The following is a 19,952-nucleotide window of genomic DNA, read 5'->3' as shown; positions in this document are numbered from 1 at the left end:
TTTTAATAATGACCATCATCATCATATATATATATAATCATAATATATATGATAATCATAATACATTTAAAAAATGAATAAAGGCCATTTCTTGAACATCTTCTACATGTCGGGCACTTTACACCCATTATATTACGTACTCCTGCTAGGTAGAAGTGTTCCTGTCCCATTTTACAGATGCAGAAACTGAGGCTCAGCGTGGTGAACTGACTTCCCTGGATCACGCAGCTACAAAGTTATAGAACCTGGACTTGAACCCCAAAATGTGCTGGGTGGTGGTGGTGACGGTGGCGGTGCCTGACGTGCAGAAGATGTATCTCGTAGGGGTATCTTGTAGGGGAAGTAGCAGCAAAAGCAACAAGACGCACCTTTGACACAGAGGCTGAGCTGAATGAAGTCAGAACCCCAAAGCCTCCGCTTGAGAGGCTTCAAACTTTCCCACCAGGATTCAGATGGGGCTCCTCGCTTGGCCCTTGGAAGCCACCCGGATGACGCTAGCGGGGGCCCGGGCGGAGGCGGGGAGATCCGGTCCGGGACTGGCAGGGACTCGCGGGGACTGGCAGGGACTCGCGGCTGTGCCTCGGGGGCGCAGTGCCCACAGCGCCACCTACCGGGCCCTGCGGGAGCCGCAGGCGGTCAGCGCGCAGGCGCGCGGCCCCAAGCGGGGGGGGGGGGGGGGGGGGGGGGGGGGGAGGGGGGAGGGGCGGTGGCGCGTACACCCGGGGAACTCATCCACCAACCCACCAAACCCGAGGAAGGGAGGACCCCGCTATTCTCCTGTAACTCTCCGTAAACGAAAATCGGGCCAACACCGAACGATCACGCAGCCCAGCGCCCTAACAGGCAGTTTCATTGACTCTCAAGTGAGCTGGGGACTATTACATCCCCCTTGTACAGATGAGGAAACTGAGGCTCAGAGAGCCGCAGTGGTTTGTCTGTGGCCACTCAGCTGTAACAGAGCCAGGATTCCCTACTCCATCACATCATCCTATACACCCGAACGCATAAATATATCTTTGCAGTTTTATTTAACACTAAGACAGCTTTCTATGCTTCAGACACTTTTAATTGCTTTGCAAATAGTAACATTTATGTTATTTTTTAAGTATATTTATTTATTTTGAGAGATAGCATGTGCGCAAGCCGGGGAGGAGCAGAGAGACAGAATCGCGTAGGCTCCGAGCTGTCAGCGCAGGGCCACACGGGGCTTGAACCTTGAGATCATGACCTGAGCTGAAATCAAGAGCCAGTGGCTTAACGGACCGAGCCACTCAGGCACCCCAGTAACATTTCATTTAAACCTCACAACCCGTGGAGCGACTGGGTGGCTCAGTTGGTTAAGCGTCAGACTTCAGCTCAGGTCACGATCTCACCGTTCCTGAGTTCCAGCCACCCATGGGGCTCTGTGCTGGCAGCTCGGAGCCTAGAGCCTGCTTCAGATTCTGTGTCTCCTTCTCTCTTCTGCCCCTGCCCTGCCCGCACTCTCTCTCCCTGTGTCTCTCAAAAATAAGCATTAAGCTTTTTAAAAACAATTTAAGCCTCACAACCTGTGAGGTGGGTATTAGCAAGACCCCTGTGTTACAGAAAAGGAAACCGAGGCTTTTTTTTAGGGAGAAATGGGTTTCAGTTCCTTGTCTATAATAGAGATGTATTATGATGGGTTTGAAATATTTATTACGGGCTTGAACTATCGTTGTGTTTAGAAGAATGAACCAACAGGTGAATACACCGGTCAACCTCTGTCCAACTTTTGGGCTCATCCAGGTTTCTGCGCACTGTCAGGTTAACGTGGGTCAGATAAGTGACTCCCCACAGAGGGATGTCCTGGCAGGAAGATGTGCTGGGAGGCGGGCTGACTCTGTCAGCTGGCGCAGAAGTGGCCACAGCTGACGGGAGATACAAATTCAGATGTGAAACCCCAGTGCCTGGCCGGGTCACCCTGGCCAAGTCCTCTTGCCCTGTCCTCGGGGTTCAGTTTCCTCATCTGACAGATGGGGCTCCTGAGGCCAGCCCAGGGGGTTGTGAAATGGTGCCTGTAAACCACTTGTACTGGGTGGGCCGGGTACACAGCAGGCGCTCAATGTGTGTTCCTTCCTCCCTGGCCCCGGGGCAGAAATCAGTCCCACTTTGACAAAAACGAAATGGGAGGACGTGGATGCACTGCTGGCTTTGTGTCTGGGCACCCAGTGTGCCCCCTGGGGCCCAGCAGGTGCCAGGAGTGAAGGAGGCTGGCCTGGGCAAATGCCGACCTTCCACAAACACATTGCCTTCCCGGTCCCATCGTATTATGTCAGAGACACGAAGAAAAGCCTCTCTTTTTCTAAAGTAATTTCTATCCCCACTGTGGGGCTCGAACACACGACCCCAAGATCAAGAGTCTCATGCTCGGGGGCGCCTGGGTGGGTCAGTCGGTTAAGCATCTGACTTCAGCTCAGGTCATGATCTCATCGTTCCCAAGTTCCAGCCCGGCATCGGGCCCTGTGCTGACAGCTCAGAGCCTGGAGCCTGTTTCAGATTCTGTGTCTCCCTCTCTGTCTCTGCCCCTCCCCCACTCGTGCTCTGTCTCTGTCTCAAAAATAAATAAAAATTTTTTTAAAAATTTATAAAAGGGGCGCCTGGGTGGCTCAGTCGGTTAAGCGTCCGACTTCGGCTCAGGTCATGATCTCGCGGTCCGTGAGTTCGAGCCCCGTGTCGGGCTCTGTGCTGGCAGCTCGGAGCCTGGAGCCTGTTTCAGATTCTGTGTCTCCCTCTCTCTCTGACCCTCCCCCGTTCATGCTCTGTCTCTCCCTCTCTCAAAAATAAATAAATGTTAAAAAAAAAAATTAAAAATTAAAAATTAAAAAAAAAAAAGTCTCATGCTCTACCAACTTAGCCAGACAAGCACCCCAAGAAAGTCTGTTTTTTATTTTTTTAACGTTTATTTTTGAGAGACAGAGTCAGAGCGTGAGCAGGGAAGGGGCAGGCTCCAGGCTCCGAGCTGTCAGCACAGAGCCCAACGTGGGGCTCAAACCCACGAACTGTGAGATCATCACCCGAGCCGAAGTTGGACGCTTAATCGACTGAGCCACCCAGGCGCCCCTAGAAAGGTTGTTTCTAAAATGAAGACGCAGAATTCCTTTTAGTTGTGGCAGAATTAAAAAGCCTAAAAAGCAGTTGGAGCTTGGAAAGCCCAGTAGCATTCCTACCACCAGCAACACTGGAAAATATAACGAAATCAGAGACAGTAGAAATCTCGGTTCGGGCGTCCATCCCTTGGTCGTGCGAGAGGCAGCCTTCCAAACTGGTTACCTGGCTGATTGAACAAGGACCCTTGAAGGTGCTCCATAATTTTCAGGGTCAAGTTCATATCCCTTCATCACATGATTTCACACACACACAGCCTGCCCTGGGTGTCTCGCTTATGCCTTGGAGCATCCGTCCCCTGCCGTCCTCCTCTGCCAGGCTCTTTCCCACCCCACCGCTTCCATGGAGGCTCAGGGCAAGGCATGACTCTCTAAGAGGCATCCCAGGATGCGGCCCCTCATCTGTGGCCCCGGGCACCCTCTGGGCACGGACTACTCTGTATCATCCCTATTGATTTACTGGCCCATCCTGCCCACTAGCCTGCCAACTCTGTAGGAGCAGGAATGAAGTAAAACAAAGATTCTCTCTCCATTTAACCCAAGTATCAGAAAAAGCATCAGCCTACGAGCAAGCGAATAACTTCAGGTCACAGGTTAGGGAGGCAAGAGGGATTGGTAGGGACTGGGGCAAAATGGAGAATATATTTGTCCACTCGTCCTACCCAGCCAAGGGGGCAATTATTCCTCAGCTCCTGCCACGCAGTCTGATTTTTCTTCTAAAGAAGCTAGAAATCAAGATTTGTGTGTGAAATTTCTCCAGTTTCTCAATGTGGCAACCACTTCTATTTTTGTAAACCACGGAGGCCAGAAAGCAGGGCCCTGGCTGGTCCCCAGTTGTAACCTCTTATCCAGAAGCAGGAGGGTGGGAAAGGGATCAAGAACCAAAACCAGCACACCAAGGTGATTCCAAAATAGAGATTTGTTTATTAAGGATCATTTAGTCTCTGCATAAAAATCACCAATTGTTCCTCAGTGGGTTTTAACACACATCAATTCTTTTGGGGCTGCTCTGTTCGCCCCAACACTTTAAAAAATACAGCTCTTTTTAGCGCCAAGAAGGACAGTTAAGGCAGCGAGGCATTTTTCTTGGGTCTCAGTAGATGGAGGGTTCATCCTCTCCCCCTTGAGAGAGTTCACACAGTAGGTAGTTTCTTAGGTTGGAAAAGCTGTCCCTGAAGAAAATAACTATGCAGAAAAATGCAAATATAGTCACATAGGGCCACTCATTTGTGCCTGATAGCTTTAAAATAACCCTCCCCGTGGCCATCAAAGGCTTGCTGGTTGGTTTCGGCTATAAAAAAACTGTCTGGCAAAAGACAGTAAGAAAGAGCAGTATCTTTAATGACTGTTGTGAGGTCGGGCTGTGCAAACCACATGAGAACACACGCCAGTTTGCTTTAAAAAAAAAAAAAATCCCACAACAGGGGCTCTGTGTAATTTCAGATCAAACTCCTCATGGTCCTTAAAATACCCAAAACATCATTCAGCCAGATCCTAAGGACACATGCTTCTTTTTCAAGGGAGGGGTATGACACACAGTTCCCCCAGAGTTATGCTCCGCGTGGGGGGAGAAAAAAAAACAAAACAAACCTTAGAACTTGATTAGAAACATTAATTGATCTTTCCCACACTGAAATGAAGGGATAAAGTCAGTCTGTGCTGCTGTGAAATTCAAAGGAGATTCGGAAGTAGGATCGTTATTTATTGCTCCGTGAGGATAAACCCCCAAAAATGACTTAAAAAGAAAAACCTGGGCCGCCCGGCCCCTGCAGACCCTGGCCAGACTCTGGGCCGCTCCGGGGTGGGGGCACGCGGGCCGGTGCGGGCGGCCCGCCAGCTTGATTCACAGTGATTCGGGTTAGCCGGTTGCTGGGGTGCGCGTGCCTACACCTTGTAGTTGAGCTCGGCGTTCATCTTGGTGTACATCTCGTAGATGACGTCGATGGTGGCCGTGTAGTTGACCAGGAAGAGACGGACCTTCTCCAGGCACTCTTCCTCTGTCACGTTCTGCCCCTTGGAGAGCGCTTTCAGGAAGTCAGACTTGTAGGGTGCCGCGTAGAGCGCTGCCTTGAGACGGGCGAGAAGGGAGGGGGCACAGAGTTAGGGGACCAGCAAGGGCCGCCAGGCGGGGCACAGTGGGGTTCTGGGAGGGGGTGTCCCCGAGGTCCCTGCTACTCATGGTGTCGGAAGGGAAAGGAAGAGGGAGATGTGTGTTCCCTTCTACCCCCGTGAGGGACAGCAGGAAGGACACCAGCTTCGGGGACAGACAGACCTGGGTTCAAATTCCAGCTTGTGCCGCCGACTAGCTGTGAGCCTTGAGCAAGTTACTTAGCCTCTCTGAGCCTCAGTTTCCTCATCTGTAAAATCGGGATGATAATGGCACCCACGGGCATCAGGTTGCTCTCGTAAGGATCAAGGAGGTTGTGCAAAGTACTCAGCATGGCACCAGGCACACAGTAGGTGCTCAGCATGGACGAGCCGCTTCCCTCTGGGTCCCCTGCTCTGGAGAAGATGGACTGCTTCTTCAGAGACCGCACTTTCGGACCAGGGGGGAGGGCTGCTGACATGGACGGGGGCCTCTTTTCTCCTTCGGGGGGGGGGGGGGGCTACACATCCCTAAATTTCAAGGCTCCCCTGACACTTGAAAAGTACAGAGAACAGGTAACGCGCAGAATTGCAGAGCCAGAAAGAAAAGGTTGCAGCTGAGTCAGAAGCTTAGGCTAGGAGTTAGACAGGCTGGGGTGGCTATAAATAATAAAATCATGCATACGAACAGCAGCAGTAAAGCTTTGATTTACTGAGTGTAAACCAGGCACCAAGCACTTTGTACATATTAACTCTTTTAATCTTTACTACAACCCTTGGAGGTGAGGCCTAGTTTACGCCCATTTGAAAGATGACGATGCTGAGGCTCAGGGAGGTGGAATCCCAGACCGCATCGTACTGTGTGACCTTGAGCGAGATAATTAACCGACCTCTCTGAGCACCAGATTCCTCATCTGTGAAATGGAGGTGAGGATGTGCGTTCGTGAAGAGTAGAATGTGTGGGCAGCCCGCCCTGGGCCAGGCACACAGGACATGCTGTTATCACTCAGGTGCGGGTTGCAAGGACTTTGTAGGGGGCAACACAGCGTGGGGGAGGGGGAGCAGGGCTTCATGGCACCCACCTGGGCCCTGCCCCCAGCCCCACCAGGGGGGACAGCCAGGGGCGCCACCTGGGGGGCCACCAGAGGTGGCCCAGCTCTTCCTGCCTGTACCCAGACTGGCTCCTGACCCAGCCTGTGCCTTGTGGGAAAGAGACCAGCCTGTTGGACCCCGGTTCTCAGGGGACAGGGGATGGGCTGCAGGGGAGGGTGGCCAGGACAGGCTGGGCCAGACGAGGGGCCAAGAGACGAGAGTTAGCCAGAGACAGCATGGGGGGCACCCCAAGGACCTCCTGACATCTTCCCGATGGGCCTCTCAGCTGGCGATCCTGGGGGCCCCCAGGCAACCAGGCTGGTGCTGAAGCCCCACTTCCAGAAACCCTGGCTAATGTCACCCCAACGTAAGCCACCAAGAGCCCTGTGGACCCGCGTCTCTTTAGCAGATGCCCCGGTGGGTACAGGAGCCCTTCTTCCCCTCCCTTCCCGGGGTGAGGATCCGGGGAGAATCCAAGGGGCCAAACAGGCCTGCCCGCCAGCGACCCTCGGTCTTCAAGAGTCTCCGCCAGGGTTGCTCCCACAGCCCCCCGGTCAGGCGTCACGGGACACTCAACGGAAACAGCACGGAGCAGCTCTGGCAACACCCACCGCGGCCACAGGTGGGGCTGAGCGAGCGCACGTGACAGGGCCCCTGCGTGAGCCAGCCTCAGCCCGAATAGGCCCAGCTGGGCCCAACCGGGTCCCCCAGGGCCACGGCTAAGCCGTGGCAGGAGGGGGGCCGGCCCACCTGGAAGATCTTCTGCACGATCCAGCCGTGGTACTTCTTGAGGGCCATCTCGTAGGCCTTGGTGGCGTTGACGCGGATGAGGTTGGGGTGATTCTCGTCCCGCTCCCCGTCGCAGATGCTCTGGAGGAAGACCTGGATGAAGCGGAGGCCCCTGCGGCCCGGGAGAGAGACGGCGCTTCAGGACCGGGCGCGCTCGGACCCGCCACGCCGCCGGCACACCCCTGCACAGACCCTGACGCACTTGGACCCGAGCGCCCGCTCTGAGCCGCGGGTACGCGCACACACGCACGCGCACACACGCTCCCGGTGGTGGTCACTCCTCAGGCGGTAGCTTCGACCCCGCTTACGTGTAACGTGACCGGCCGGCTCAGCGCAGCGGCTCCCGGGCACCTTGTCCAGAGGAGACCTGCCGCTGGCCGCTGGCCGCGCTCCCCGCCGGGCTGCGAGGTCTACGAGGCCGGGTCTGGGCCTGCCTTGCCCACTTCTGTGTCCACGCGGCCAGCCCCCGCCACGCGTCAGCTCGCGGACCACGGACTGTGGACACACTGACCGGCCCGCCTTGTGCCTGGACGCCCCGCCTTCACCACCGCCCCGAGCCACTGTCTACACCCTCCCGTGGCCGCTTGAGCCCCTCCTCCAGGCCCTTGAATGCACGGCATCTCATCTCCGGCTCCCTCGGCCCCAGGAGGCTAGGCTTGGCACAACCTGCGCGTTTCACAGAGGAGAACATCGAGGCACCCCCGAAAGGCTCAGGCAAAGGCCAGGATGCGAACCCCACTGTCTGACCCCCGAGCCCGACTCCTTCCTTCCCCATCTTTCCCTCTCCCCCCGGAGTCCCTGGATGAGCTGCTCTGTTCCTTCCCTGCAGAGAGGTGGGGATCAGGCTGGCGGGGGATGAGGGGAGGCTTTTAGGGGCAGGAGCACTGGGACTAAAGGGTCTCTTTGTCACCTGTGAGGTAAAGGGAAGTCCTCCATACCTGAATCAGAGCCCTTAACCATCAGGGATCAGCCTGGGCTGTGGGACTGAGCCCAGGGGACAATCCCAGCCCTGTCCTGCTCAGCCACCTCTGCTGAGCCCCTGCCTCCCCACAGCCCTAATGACCGCCCTCTACCCAGCAGCCGGGATGGGGTACCATCTGACCCTGTGGCTGAACACCTTCATGGCCCTCGGTGGCTCCCCAGCACCCCGATCAGGCTGGGACTCACCTCTGTCCAATCCCACCTGGTCCCTCCCTGCTCCTGCCTCACATCCAGAACCTGTGAGACCAGACCCTCCCAGACTAGCAGGCACCGGGTCTCTCCTGCCCTCCCACCTCTCCAAGGCCTCGTCCTCCTGGGACCCTCCTGCTCAGTCCCAGAGACTCTGCCTGGCACCTCTCCTCCAGGAAGCCCTCCCTGACCTCTCTCTGCTCCAGGCACTGCTACCCTGCTGTCAGGATGCACCCACCAGCCAGATACCCTGCTCAGGCTGTGGTGTCTGAAGAGGGACCCCACTTGTTCGATGCGGCATCCCACAGGCCCAGCACACAGCAGGTGCTTATTATGTGCTCAGCCAGTTGGCATCTCCCTTCACCCGCCCTCCCAGTCATCCGGCTCTGCCCATGTCTGATCGGGACACGAACAATCTAACCGAGCTGAACATCACCATCTGCCTTGCTCCTCCTAAGAAACCGGCAGAACTTGCCGATGGATGAACCAGGGAGCAGGCCTCACCCAGGCCTGTGAGTCTCTCACCGAGAGACAAAAGTGGGTGGGGATGGTCCCTAAAACATGCTGTGAGGGCGTTAACTGCAGCCCATCCACCCCCCTGACGTCCTCGGCTGCGCCCTCCAGGTGGGAGACTCTCTCTGTTCCATTTCACCGAAGAAGTATGTGGTGGGGAGAGGCGGCCGGCTGGGGCTGGGGAGAGACACAGGGGAGGAGCACCCTTCCTGACTCCAGGCCCAAGAGAGGGCAACACTAGGAACATCCGTGGGGCGGAGTATGTGCCTGGCTTCATGGCAGCTGCCAGTGGTGTCTACACAGCTAAAGGAGAATTCTGTGGCTGGTAGAGAGCTGTGTGAGCTCAGCCAGCCAACTGCCCGGGCTCTCTGAGCCTCGGTGGTCTTATCTGTGAGATGAGAACAACTGGATGTGGGGTCAAGTATCTGCTGGAAGGATGATATATATATATAGTGATTATGAGCATTCTCAAGTTTGGGGTAAGACTGTCTGGGTTCAAATCCCCTATCAGGGTACCCTGCCTCCAGCCCATGGGACAATTCTGTGCAAATCAGAGAGAGTGCCTTCTCCTCAAGATGCTCTATTCCTGTCAAGAAGCTCCCATAAAGTCAAACCTGGCACATGCATGATGCAACCAGCCCTAGATAGGACACCTTTGTGCAGCGTACAACCTGCACAACCGTGCTTGGCCATTGGGGTCCAGCTCTGACCCTGTGACCTGGGCACATTATTTGGCCTCCAGAGCCCCAGTGGCCTCCCCCTGTGAGATGGGGATGATCACCACACCTAACTCACAGCACACGAAATACGATCAGACGTAAAAAAAACGATTAGAACGACATCTAGAGTATGCACTCACTTGCTATGCCTCTGATGGGACTGGAACAAGGGAGCATCACCAGCAGGGGGGCCTTGGCCCTTTGGGCACTTTTTCTCAGCATTTCACACACGTGAAAGGAACGGGGGTGGCCTCGGAGGACAACAGTAGGGTTGGACACTCCTAGTCTGCAGAGCAGGGCCCCCGGGGCTGCACGGCCACACACGCCCTGCCACCCAAGCCCATCACCTTTTCAGCCACATCAGCGCCAGCGTGGCTCCCACTTTGGGCCACTCTGCTCCGTACATTTCCTTCTCCACCTCCAGGATGTTCTGCAGGGTCCGGAATTTGGCCGGGTTGCTGTCGTACACAGCTTTGATTTTCTGAAACAGAGCACACGGGGTTCTCCCTTGGAAAGGCCGTCCCCACGGACGGCCGTCCCCCACGCCTGGTCGGGGAGCACCCCTCTCCTTCCCACCCGCGCCAGCACCAGCAGCAGGGGCTTGTGCCGGTAACTACGTGACAGTAACTACCATGACTGTTCACGTTTACCGAGCACCTTCCGTGAGCCGGGAGGGTTGGCAAAGCCCTTTGTGGGCGCTGCTCTACTGATCCTCCCAGTGATCCTGATGTTGCTGTCATGATCCCCGTTTGCAGTGGGGAAAGCGAGGCTCAGACAGGGGAAGGGATAGCTGGCAGTGGGATCCGGCGTAGACCGGTTCCAGGGTCCATGCTCGCCAACCAGGATCGATGGCGCCTCAGACCCTGAGCATCGGAAGTGGACGGTCGCTTTGGGATTCAAAGATGTCCGGGAACAAGGCTCCTGAATCGGAGCCAGGCAGTTTGGATCTGAATCCCACCTCCGCTCCTTCCTTGCTGTGTGACCTTAGGTGAGCCCTTCCACCCCGCCGAGCCCCGGCTTCCTCGTCTGTAAAATGGGGATAACGACAGACCAGCCTCAAAGGGCCGCTGGGCTGACAAAATGAGACAATCCAGCGTTGCCAAGCGGCAGGCCGGGCCGTACGTGGATCCTCACGGGGAGAAGGGCAGTGGCTGGGTGACGGCAGTCCAGGGGATGACCCAGGAATGGGGAGGGGGGAAGGGCCGAGCCAATGCACCCGTGGACTTTGGGGTTTACTTCTTATTTGGTCGGGGTGGATACAAGAACCAGGAGGTTCCTTCCCAGGTCAACCCTTCAGACTGTCATCCCCGTCAGGCTGTGACTGTGGGGTATATGATTTCAAAGGAGCACCAGGAGCCCTGGGCCAGATGACCTGGGGGCCAAGCCTGTTTTCCACGTCTCCTTCCTGTTCCTCAACCTGGGGAGCCTGCGGCCAGGAGCAGGGCACTGGTGACTAATGCAGGTTCACAGTCCCAGTGGAGGTTCCGGGCTGTGGCTGCTGGGCCAAGTACATACCGTGATGTTGCCACTTATGTCTGCCTTGATGGGAGTAAACACTGGGGACCCGAGGCAATCTGGGGACAAAACCAGAAGAAAGATTCAGATTCCCAACAAGGAGGAGATTCAGGAACTCCATAGGCCACAGACGCTTGGGAACCGGAAGGCAGTTTAGGGACGAGCGGAGCTGTTTATAGGTGGTAAGAAGGCTTGTGGGCGAGTTAATTTGGAGCGGTGGGCTCCAGGTGAGACCAGTTTCTTGTTGCAGGACTTGTCAGAGCCTTTAAAATCCAACTGGAATATCTAGGGGGCAAATCCTTTTATCCGCAGCGCCCTTTGTTCTTGGACAACACTGCCCAGAACTTTCTGCAGTGATGGAAATGTTCTGTATCTGCATTAATATAGACCCCACGTGGCTACCGAGCACTTGAAATGTGGTGTGACTGAGGAATTGAATTTGTAATTTTACTTGACCTTCATTCATTGAAATGTAAATAGCACATGTGGCCGGTGGCTACCTTATTGATCAGCACAGCTGTATACAGTACCTTGCAGAAATAACGTTCTGAGAAAGCCCTCTTGGCCAACAAGGCGGATCACTGCTAACAGACCAGTCTGAGGAATCTTATGAGGCAGAAGGGCCAGATTGATTAAAAATGACCTTCTCGGGCGCCTGGGTGGCTCAGTCGGTTAAGGGTCCGACTTCGGCTCAGGTCATGATCTCGCATTTCATGGGTTTGAGCCCCGCATTGGGTTCTGTGCTGACAGCTCAGAGCCGGGAGCCCCTGCTCCCGAATCTGTGTCTCCCTCTCTCTCTGCCCCTCCCCTGCTCATGCTCTCTCTCTCTCTCAAAAATAAATAATAAACGTTAAAAAAAATCTTTTTAATGACCTTTTCATTCACCAGCCTGTAAGAAAGAAACTGGCGACACAGAGGCTCCACGGTTCGGAGACCCAGCATCAGAGCCCGGGAGGACACGTCAGCAATGGGGTCCCAGTCACTTAACACTGCGTGAGGGACGCCGGCTCAACCTCCACCCTGCTCTGCAGGCACTGGCCTCAGCCTTCCCATCTAGCCAGTGGGGCAGCAGGACCGATCAGAGATGCCGCGGGCAGGGCTTGAAAGAACCCACCTCCAAGGCACACGTTTTGCTTATGTCTGGAATCGGAATGTTCTTAATTGGAGGGGGTTTTCCCTTCTTGGTGTTACTGGTGACACCGTTTTTTGTCTTTGTTTTTGAAGTTTATTTATTTTGAGAGCGAGAGAGCGAGCGAGAGGGAGAGCACGGGTGGGGGAGGGGCAGCGAGAGAAGAAGAGAGAGAGAGAGAATCCCAAGCAGGCTGCACTATGCCAGCACAGAGCCAGACTCCGGGTTCAAACTCACGAACCATGAGACCGTGACCTGAGCAGAAACCAAGAGTTGGACGCTTAACCAACTGAGCCACCCAGGCGCCCCGCCAGTGACACCTTTGAGTCCATGAAAGGCAGACCTCGAAATGGGCGGGGCCTGGGACTCTGAGCAGCCTGCCCCCCTCCTTTCCCTCCTTTGTGACCCTCTGGCACTGTCGTGAGGACCTGAGACACCCCACAGGTCAGAGCCTCTTGCTGAGGGCTTGGCATGGAGGAAACACGCAGGGAAGAGCTGGTTCCCTCGTGAGCAGGTTCAGCGCAACCCTCACCCTCAGAGCCTGAAGCCAGCTGTGCTCCCCCAACACATTCTTCCCCTCCTCATTGCTGTGTCGAGAGACCACAGGGCCCCGGGGACACAGACGCCCGAGCAGGCCACCGTGGGTACCCACGGGAGGGACATGCCAGACTCTCCTCGCCCAGCAGGTCAGGCACGGGCCTCTGTGTGCACGCCACCTTGACCGCACGGGAGCAGAGGCTTGGGGGAGGGGCAGCTGCAGACTGAATTCCACCCAAGGTGACCCGGCACACCTGGCCAGCCATCTGGAACAGTCCAAGCACAGCTGTTAAAAGAGGTGCATTGGGGAAACAGCTTTAGACACTATAAATGAAATACCCCAGAAGCCAGTGGAAAGAAAGTGGGGAAGGCATCCAGACAGATGGGGTTTGTTTGAATCCTGCCCCGGCCACACCCCAGTTGAGCAAGTCTCCTCGCCTGGGTGCGTCGGTTTCCTCTCATGTCAAATGGGGCAGTAATTGTACTTAACTCATAGGACTGTCACGGGAATTAAAAAACCATGTACTGGACGCATTTAGCAGAGTGCCCGGTGCACCAACTCAATAAGATGGGTTTTGACCACGTTCACGACTTCAAGCTCCGTGGTCCTGCAAACGTCAGCCAGCTGTGCTCAGAAGCCACGGGCCCTGAGGAATCTCTGCCCAACGGGAACACGCTTGGCCTGTACCCACATCCCTCTATCCTCTGCCTTCTTGAGGCCCCTCGTCAGGCCCAGGGCAGGCTTCAGGCACAGAATCCTCAGGCTGACTGGCCAGCCTTCTGTCATCCACTGGGCTTCTCTCCCATGCCTGTGGAGCCAGACGGCCTTCCACGGGGCCATGCAGGTGCGGCTCCCAGGTGCTGGGCTGGGGGTCCAGACGGCCTCCCAAACTACCCCATCCCAATCTTTCATCTTGCCTGACGCACCACTGACGTCATCCAGCAGGGACGGTCGTGGAATCTGCTAACCCTGGAGCACGTTACTACCGGCTGCCGCGAAGGACAAGGCGTTCTGGACTTAAATAGTAATGCAAGCGAGCCAGTCGCAGCGACTGTTCCCTCTTGACTGTGCAGCCAGGGGTCACCAATGCTGACCCTCACAGGGGCCAGGCGGGTCCCCTGGATGTGCTGCATGGGGACTGACTGCTCCTCAGCTCTGGCTGATGGCTTCATGTCCTCATCCTCCAAAAACGCATAATGTCCAAAGATACAGGGTGAACTGATGGATGGATAGACAGGTGCAGTAAAATATTAATGGCAGAATGCAGGTGGTGGGTGTGCAAATATGCACTGTTAAAATTCTTTCAATTTTACCTTATGTTTGAAAATTGTCGGGGCACCTGGGTGGCTCAGTGCGTTAGGTGTCCGACTTTGGATCAGGTCGTAATCTCACGGTTCCGTGGGTTTGAGCCCCACATCAGGCTGAGTGCTGACAGCGCAGAGCCTGGAGCCTGCTTTGGATTGTGTCTCCCTCTCTCTCTGCCCCTCCCCTGCCTGCACTCTGTCTCTGTCTCTGTCTCTCTCTCTCAAAAAATAAATAAACATTTAAAAATTAGGAAAAAACTTGTCGCATTTAACATGCTGGGGGAAAAGTCAGGGCTTGTGTTTTTTGTGGGGTTTTTTTTGCTCATAAAGTCGTATTTTTTCCTTTTACTTTTTTTCCGAGTCCGTTTCATGGTGCTTGTGGTTCCACGTGTCATTCTATTTACCACCCATCTCCCCCTTGGACTTGAGCTCTGAGAGGGCAGGGACCTGGTCACCTGGGCCCCCCCCCCCCCCCCCCCCGCCCTGCGCCCTCTGTGCCCAGCATGCGTGGCACGAATGAGTGGCCCGACGGTGGAAACTTCCCTCCAGTCCCACTTTCTATCCACCCACTGGTGGTGCCGATTGACCCGACGCATGGTTCTAGAGGCACCCATACCACCAAGATGGCGGAGAATACGGGGAGGGGATGGGGCCCCAGTTTCTCTGATAAAGGAGAACGTAGGAAGACCGGCCCTGGGGGGCTGCGCGACGTGCGGAGGCATCATACGTGCCAACTGAGCGCTCGGTCCGCGTGTGATCGTTTTCCCCGCTACGGGCCGAGTCGAGGAGAACCTTCCATGGGAGAACGTACAGACCCGGGGCTCCGGAACCAGTCATTGCCAACCACCCATGGGCGGTTTACCGGCCTGTCCCAGTGACACAGGTCATTGAGCATGCATTTCAGAGACGCAGAAAAATGTTATCTGGCCTCCTCCGCTCTGAAAAGAGCTCTTGTGCAGTTTCTGAGCAGTCCTGCCCCGGTGGCAGGGAGAAAGGCTTTTTGTTTCGCGTTCTCCTGACAGTGTGCTATGCGGGTCACGAGGCCGCTGTGGTCAGCAGGAGCCGGGCCCTGGGAGCAGTGGCTATTGTGTGCCGTGGCCACCAGGCAGGGACACAGCTTCTGCTCCACTGGGGAGGGCAGGGATGCAGGGCCTACGTGTACTTCTGGAGCGGGGAGCGGAGGAGGAGCTGAGAGGGACGGCGGGGGGTCGGGGGGGGGGAGTGGGCGGACCCCAGGAGAGAGGGGTGGGGAGGCTGACCCCAGAGTCCACTTCCAGCAGGAGAGGCATCTCTGTGCACACATAGACGCGCACGTCGGGGTCAGTTTCGGAGCACCTGGGAGCAGGGAGGAGGCGGTGTGGTGCTCTGAGGTCTGCTGGTCTGGGTTCAGGTCCCAGGTCTGTGACTTTGGACGAGTGACTTAACCGTGCCGGGCTCAGGTCCCTCACTGTCCGCAGCCCACAGGTGCCGTGTGCAGGCGCAGTTGAGGCTGAAACCTGCTTCAACATGACCTGCTCAATGTTCCAGGCTTGTCTGTCTTTGGTGCCGTCCAAGGCCACCACGCCCAGAAAAGTCAAGGGACTTGCCTAGGGTCACAAAGAGGAAGCCAGGCACTCAGACGTAATTACAGAACCAGGGCTGGTTCCACTTCTCCCTCACCTTTCTTTCTAGAATGTTCCCAGCCAGGTGAACTCACCAAAAAGGAGAGTACTCTGACAGGAAAACCAGAAGATGATTTTAATCACCAAGCACATGGTGGCCTTTTGAATAGTTTAAACTCAGGCTGGCCCCTGCTCTGGGCAGACTGTGACACTACCCAGCCTTACCTTTCCTACGGAATGTAGCCGTGCCCCAAAATTACCTTTCTTGTTTTACCAGTTTTGCAGATATACCTCCAAGTTGGTTTTTATTGTTGTCAGCAAACAGGCTCTTTAAAATGCCATCCAGAAGCCCTCTGCCAAAAGGGAGGGAGGGGGTTTGGATGGTTTCCTAGTTCCTCATCTTACCTCCAGGGAGAAAGGAAGTTGTGAAAGTTTCTTTCTCCGTGAAAGAAAGAAAGAAAGAAAGAAAGAAAGAAAGAAAGAAGAGAGAGGGAAAGAAAGGAGAGAGAGAGAGAAGAAAGAAAGAGGGAGAGAGAGAGAAAGAAAGAGAAAGAGAGAAAGAAAGAAAGAAAGAAAGAAAGAAAGAAAGAAAGAAGAGAGAGGGAAAGAAAGGAGAGAGAGAGAAAGAAAGAAGAGAAAGGGAAAGAGAGAGAAAGAAAGAAAGAAAGGAGAGAGAAAGAAAGAAAAAGAAAGGGGAAAGGAGAGAGAAAGGGAAAGAAAGGAGAGAGAGAGAAAGAGGGAGAGAGAGAGAGAAAGAAAGAAAGAAAGGGAGAGAGAGAAAGAGAGAAAGAAAGAAAGAGGGAGAAAGAAAGAAAGAAAGAAAAGAGAGGGAAAGAAAGAAAGGAGAGAGAGAAAGAAAGAAGAGACAGGGAAAGAGAGAGAGAAAGAAAGAAAGAAAGAAAGAAAGAGAAAGGAGAGAGAGAGAAAGAAAGAGGGAGAGAGAGAGAGAGAGAGAGAAAGAAAGAAAGAAAGGAAGGAAGGAAGAAAGAAGAGAAAGGGAAAGAAAGGAGAGAGAGAAAGAAAGAGGGAGAGAGAGAAAAAGAAAGAAAGGAAGAAAGAAAGAAAGGAAGAAAGAAAGAAAGAAAGAAAGAGAAAGGGAAGGAAAGGAGAGAGAGAGAAAGAAGGAAAGAGGGAGAGAGAGAGAAAGAAAGAAAGGGAGAGAGAAAGAAAGGGAAAGAGAAAGAAAGAAAGGAGAGAGAAAGAGAAAGAAAGAAGAGAAAGGGAAAGAGAGAAAGAAAGAAAGGAGAGGGAGGGAGAAAGAAAGAGAGAAAGAAAGAAAGAGGGAGAAAGAAAGAAAGAAAGAAAAAGAAAGAAAGAAGAGAGAGGGAAAGAAAGGAGAGAGAGAGAGAAAGAAGAGAAAGGGAAAGAGAGAGAGAAAGAAAGAAAGAAAGAAAGAAAGAAAAAGAAAGGAGAAAGGAGAGAGAGAGAAAGAAAGAGGGAGAGAGAAAGAAAGAAAGAAAGAAGAGAAAGGGAAAGAAACGAGAGAGAGAGAAAGAAGAAAAGAGGGAGAGAGAGAGAGAGAAAGAGAGAAAGAAAGAGGGAGAGAGAGGAAAAGAAAGAAAGAAAGAAGAGAAAGAAGAGAAAGGGAAAGAAAGGAGAGAGAGAGAAAGAAGGAAAGAGGGAGAGAGAGAGAGAGAAAAAGAAAGAAAGGAGAGACAGAGAAAGAGAGAGTGGGAAAGAAAAAAGGAAAGGAGAGAGAGAGAGAAAGAAAGAAAAAGGGAAAGAAAGGAGAAAGAGAGAAAGAAAGAGGGAGAGAGAGAGAAAGAGGGAGAAAGAAAGAAAGAAAGAAAGAAGAAAGGAAAGAATAAGCTATAACTCCAACGTCTGACTCCATAGGACCACTCCTAATGGGCACAGATTCTGAATACAGACAAGCCTTGGTTATCTGGAATATGTGGCAAATGGCCACTTCTGTTTGGTGTGGAAGGTTTTTCTAAGCATGCTACTCAATCCAGAAGGCATAAGGAAAATACCACAAAGCTGATTACAAAACCCAGAAACCTCTTACATGCGGCATGAGGAGATATCCCATCACCAATCACAGGCAAACAACAAACTGATGGTCGGAGGGCTGGTCTGTGAAACAAACCATAGACTAAAGATAATTATCCTTAATATGTAAAGAGCTCTGATAAATCAATAAGAAACAGCCGAACCTGATAGAAAAATGGCATAACATAGAACAACAAAACGTCTTACCTTGACAATAAAAAGAAGATAAAATTAAAACGGCGAAATATTTTTTAGCTGTCTAATGTAACGAATGCCCCAACCTTCTCTGGTTCAACCACTCTGGGTGAAACGCATCAAAATGTAACACAAATGTCCCTGCTTTCATATACCAAGCCACACACAGTTTTCTAAATAGGGCCATCATCGATGATAGGAATTATGATAAAGGTGTGAGCCAGTAACCTCACAGGCCCCCTGAACCCTTCACTAAATGGCTCTACGTGGCATTTTCAGGTTTTCAGGACCAAGTTGCCTAATTGAAAAGAAATTGTTCTTGACAGGCAAGGAGCACCACTCCCTCCTGCTTTCTCTGTAGCGCTTTCATTCTGCTAGATACTTGGGAAACAAATAATGAAGGGGGTCAGCTTCAAGGTCAAGCATTTTGTGCATGACCTCCGTGACGATTCTGGCTGGACAACCTCCTACCTGGGATTCACCAGGGGTCAGATAAGGAGGTTGCCCAGAGAGCAGAATGCCCCACAAGCCATCAGTCACCATATGTCACCCAGAATCAGACTCGTTTCTGCTTTTTCCGGCTTCAACGTGGTTGGAAAGCAACAGTTGTTACGAACGCTCTGAGCACGACCACAGCACATATGCAAGCTTCCCCACGACACCTGCCGGACACTGGGCAACGGGGCGACTGAACTGCCCTGCCTGGACCCCCCTCTCATTCCATCTCAGGAATAATTTTGGCAGAGGAATAAAAAGCACTCCTCTTCTTAGACACAAGGCTTTGCTTTCAGCCTGTGTGATTCAGGATGGAAACCCCGACCCCAACCAATACTTACTTCAAAAAGGAAGAACAGGATGCCTGTGTCGTTGATGCTAGGAGCCTGGTTTAGGAAGGTTCTATTTCAAATTCAATTTTTTTTTTTTTTTCAGTAGCTGGATAATTAGGTTCCATTGCTAAAGATACGAGGCAGATTAACTTTACAGGTCCTGGCTTTTCGAGGACGATAATGGGAGGAACTCAAATTACAGCCGATGGAAGTGAATCATTTATTAATCCACAGGTATGTGGTGTGTGTGTGATGGCTCAGTCTATACTAAGGCCTGCTTTGAGAATGCCCACCTTCGTAAAACTAAGACTTCTCGAGATAAGGCATTTTATTGTTGTGTGAATTGTCGTTTTTAAAATTTTTACTGTCTAAAGAGGAAAGGATGTTTACAAAACAATCCTGTGGCACCCGGGTGGTCCAGAGGGTTAAGCGCCCGACTCTTTGATTTCAGCTCAGGTCACGATCTCGTGGGTGGTGGACTTGAGCCCCGTGTCGGGCTCTCTGCTGTCAGCGCAGAGCCCGCTTTGGTTCTTCCATCTCTCTCTCTCTCTCTCTCTCTCTCTCTCTCTGCCCCACCCCACTGTCTCAAAAATAAATATTTAAAAACAAAACAAAAGAAAGCCAATCCAAAACACTGGTTATAAATTAAAAATCACCCCTATGGCATGCCAACTCCCTTTGTCCACAGTTGTCCCCTTCAACAAAAGCCACCCCTGAAGTGGGGATGTGGCTGGGAAACTCATTTTTCTCTACTTGCTGTGTGGCCTGGGAGAAATCAGTTAACCTCTCTGAGCCGCGGCTTCCTCATTGGTAAAACGAGGCCGACAACGGACCCCACCTCAGGACCTCACCTCATCGGGTCGCTGGGAGGCTTAAACGAGGTGTTGTTTAAAGGGCTTTGCACAGTCTCTGGCACCCAGTAAATGCTCAGGAAAAAAGAAAGTATTCTTTATGCTTATTATTATTATTATTATTTATAACATCATTTTCATCTTTCTCAACAGACAAAGCTTTTCTTCAGAGAGGAAATCCAGAGAAGAAGGCTCCCAATGACTAAGAAATCACAGAAGAGAGTAAGGGAGGGAGGAGAGAAAGTGGAGCCTACTGATGGATATGGATACAATTAGCAGGAAACCTCCTGTCATAAAATAAGGACTTCAAATGTACTCCAGACCATTAAAAAAAAAACGGGCTCTCAGACGAGAGTGGAGTGAGGGAACTTGGGGGAACAGCACGGCAGAAAATGAATCACTTCCGAGCACAGGAAAGTGTGAGCTGGCTGGTTTTTATAGGACCCTGGAGAGGGCGGATCAGCTGTAATGACTTAAAAGCTCAGATACAGTTAACACGCTAACCAAAAA

The 19,952-nt window shown here is 53.1% G+C and overlaps 1 protein-coding gene across 1 annotated transcript in view; it reads right to left on the bottom strand.

The window, feature by feature from the left end:
- Positions 1 to 4,025: 4,025 nt before the first annotated feature.
- Positions 4,026 to 19,952, bottom strand: part of GLTP (glycolipid transfer protein) — a 23,633-nt gene continuing 7,706 nt past the window's right edge. Inside the window, exons 2-5 of the mRNA XM_049619164.1 lie at positions 11,006 to 11,064; positions 9,838 to 9,971; positions 7,050 to 7,200; positions 4,026 to 5,189 (exon numbers count right to left, since the gene is read on the bottom strand). Coding sequence (XP_049475121.1) covers positions 5,007 to 5,189; positions 7,050 to 7,200; positions 9,838 to 9,971; positions 11,006 to 11,064 — 527 coding nt within the window. The 3' untranslated portion in view covers positions 4,026 to 5,006. The remainder of the gene's footprint in view (positions 5,190 to 7,049; positions 7,201 to 9,837; positions 9,972 to 11,005; positions 11,065 to 19,952) is intronic.

Source organism: Panthera uncia (assembly GCF_023721935.1).
Source record: "Panthera uncia isolate 11264 chromosome D3 unlocalized genomic scaffold, Puncia_PCG_1.0 HiC_scaffold_8, whole genome shotgun sequence".
Lineage (NCBI taxonomy): Eukaryota > Metazoa > Chordata > Mammalia > Carnivora > Felidae > Panthera > Panthera uncia.
The sequence above is the reverse complement of the archived record's forward strand: the minus strand, read 5'-3'. Positions and strand labels throughout refer to the sequence as shown.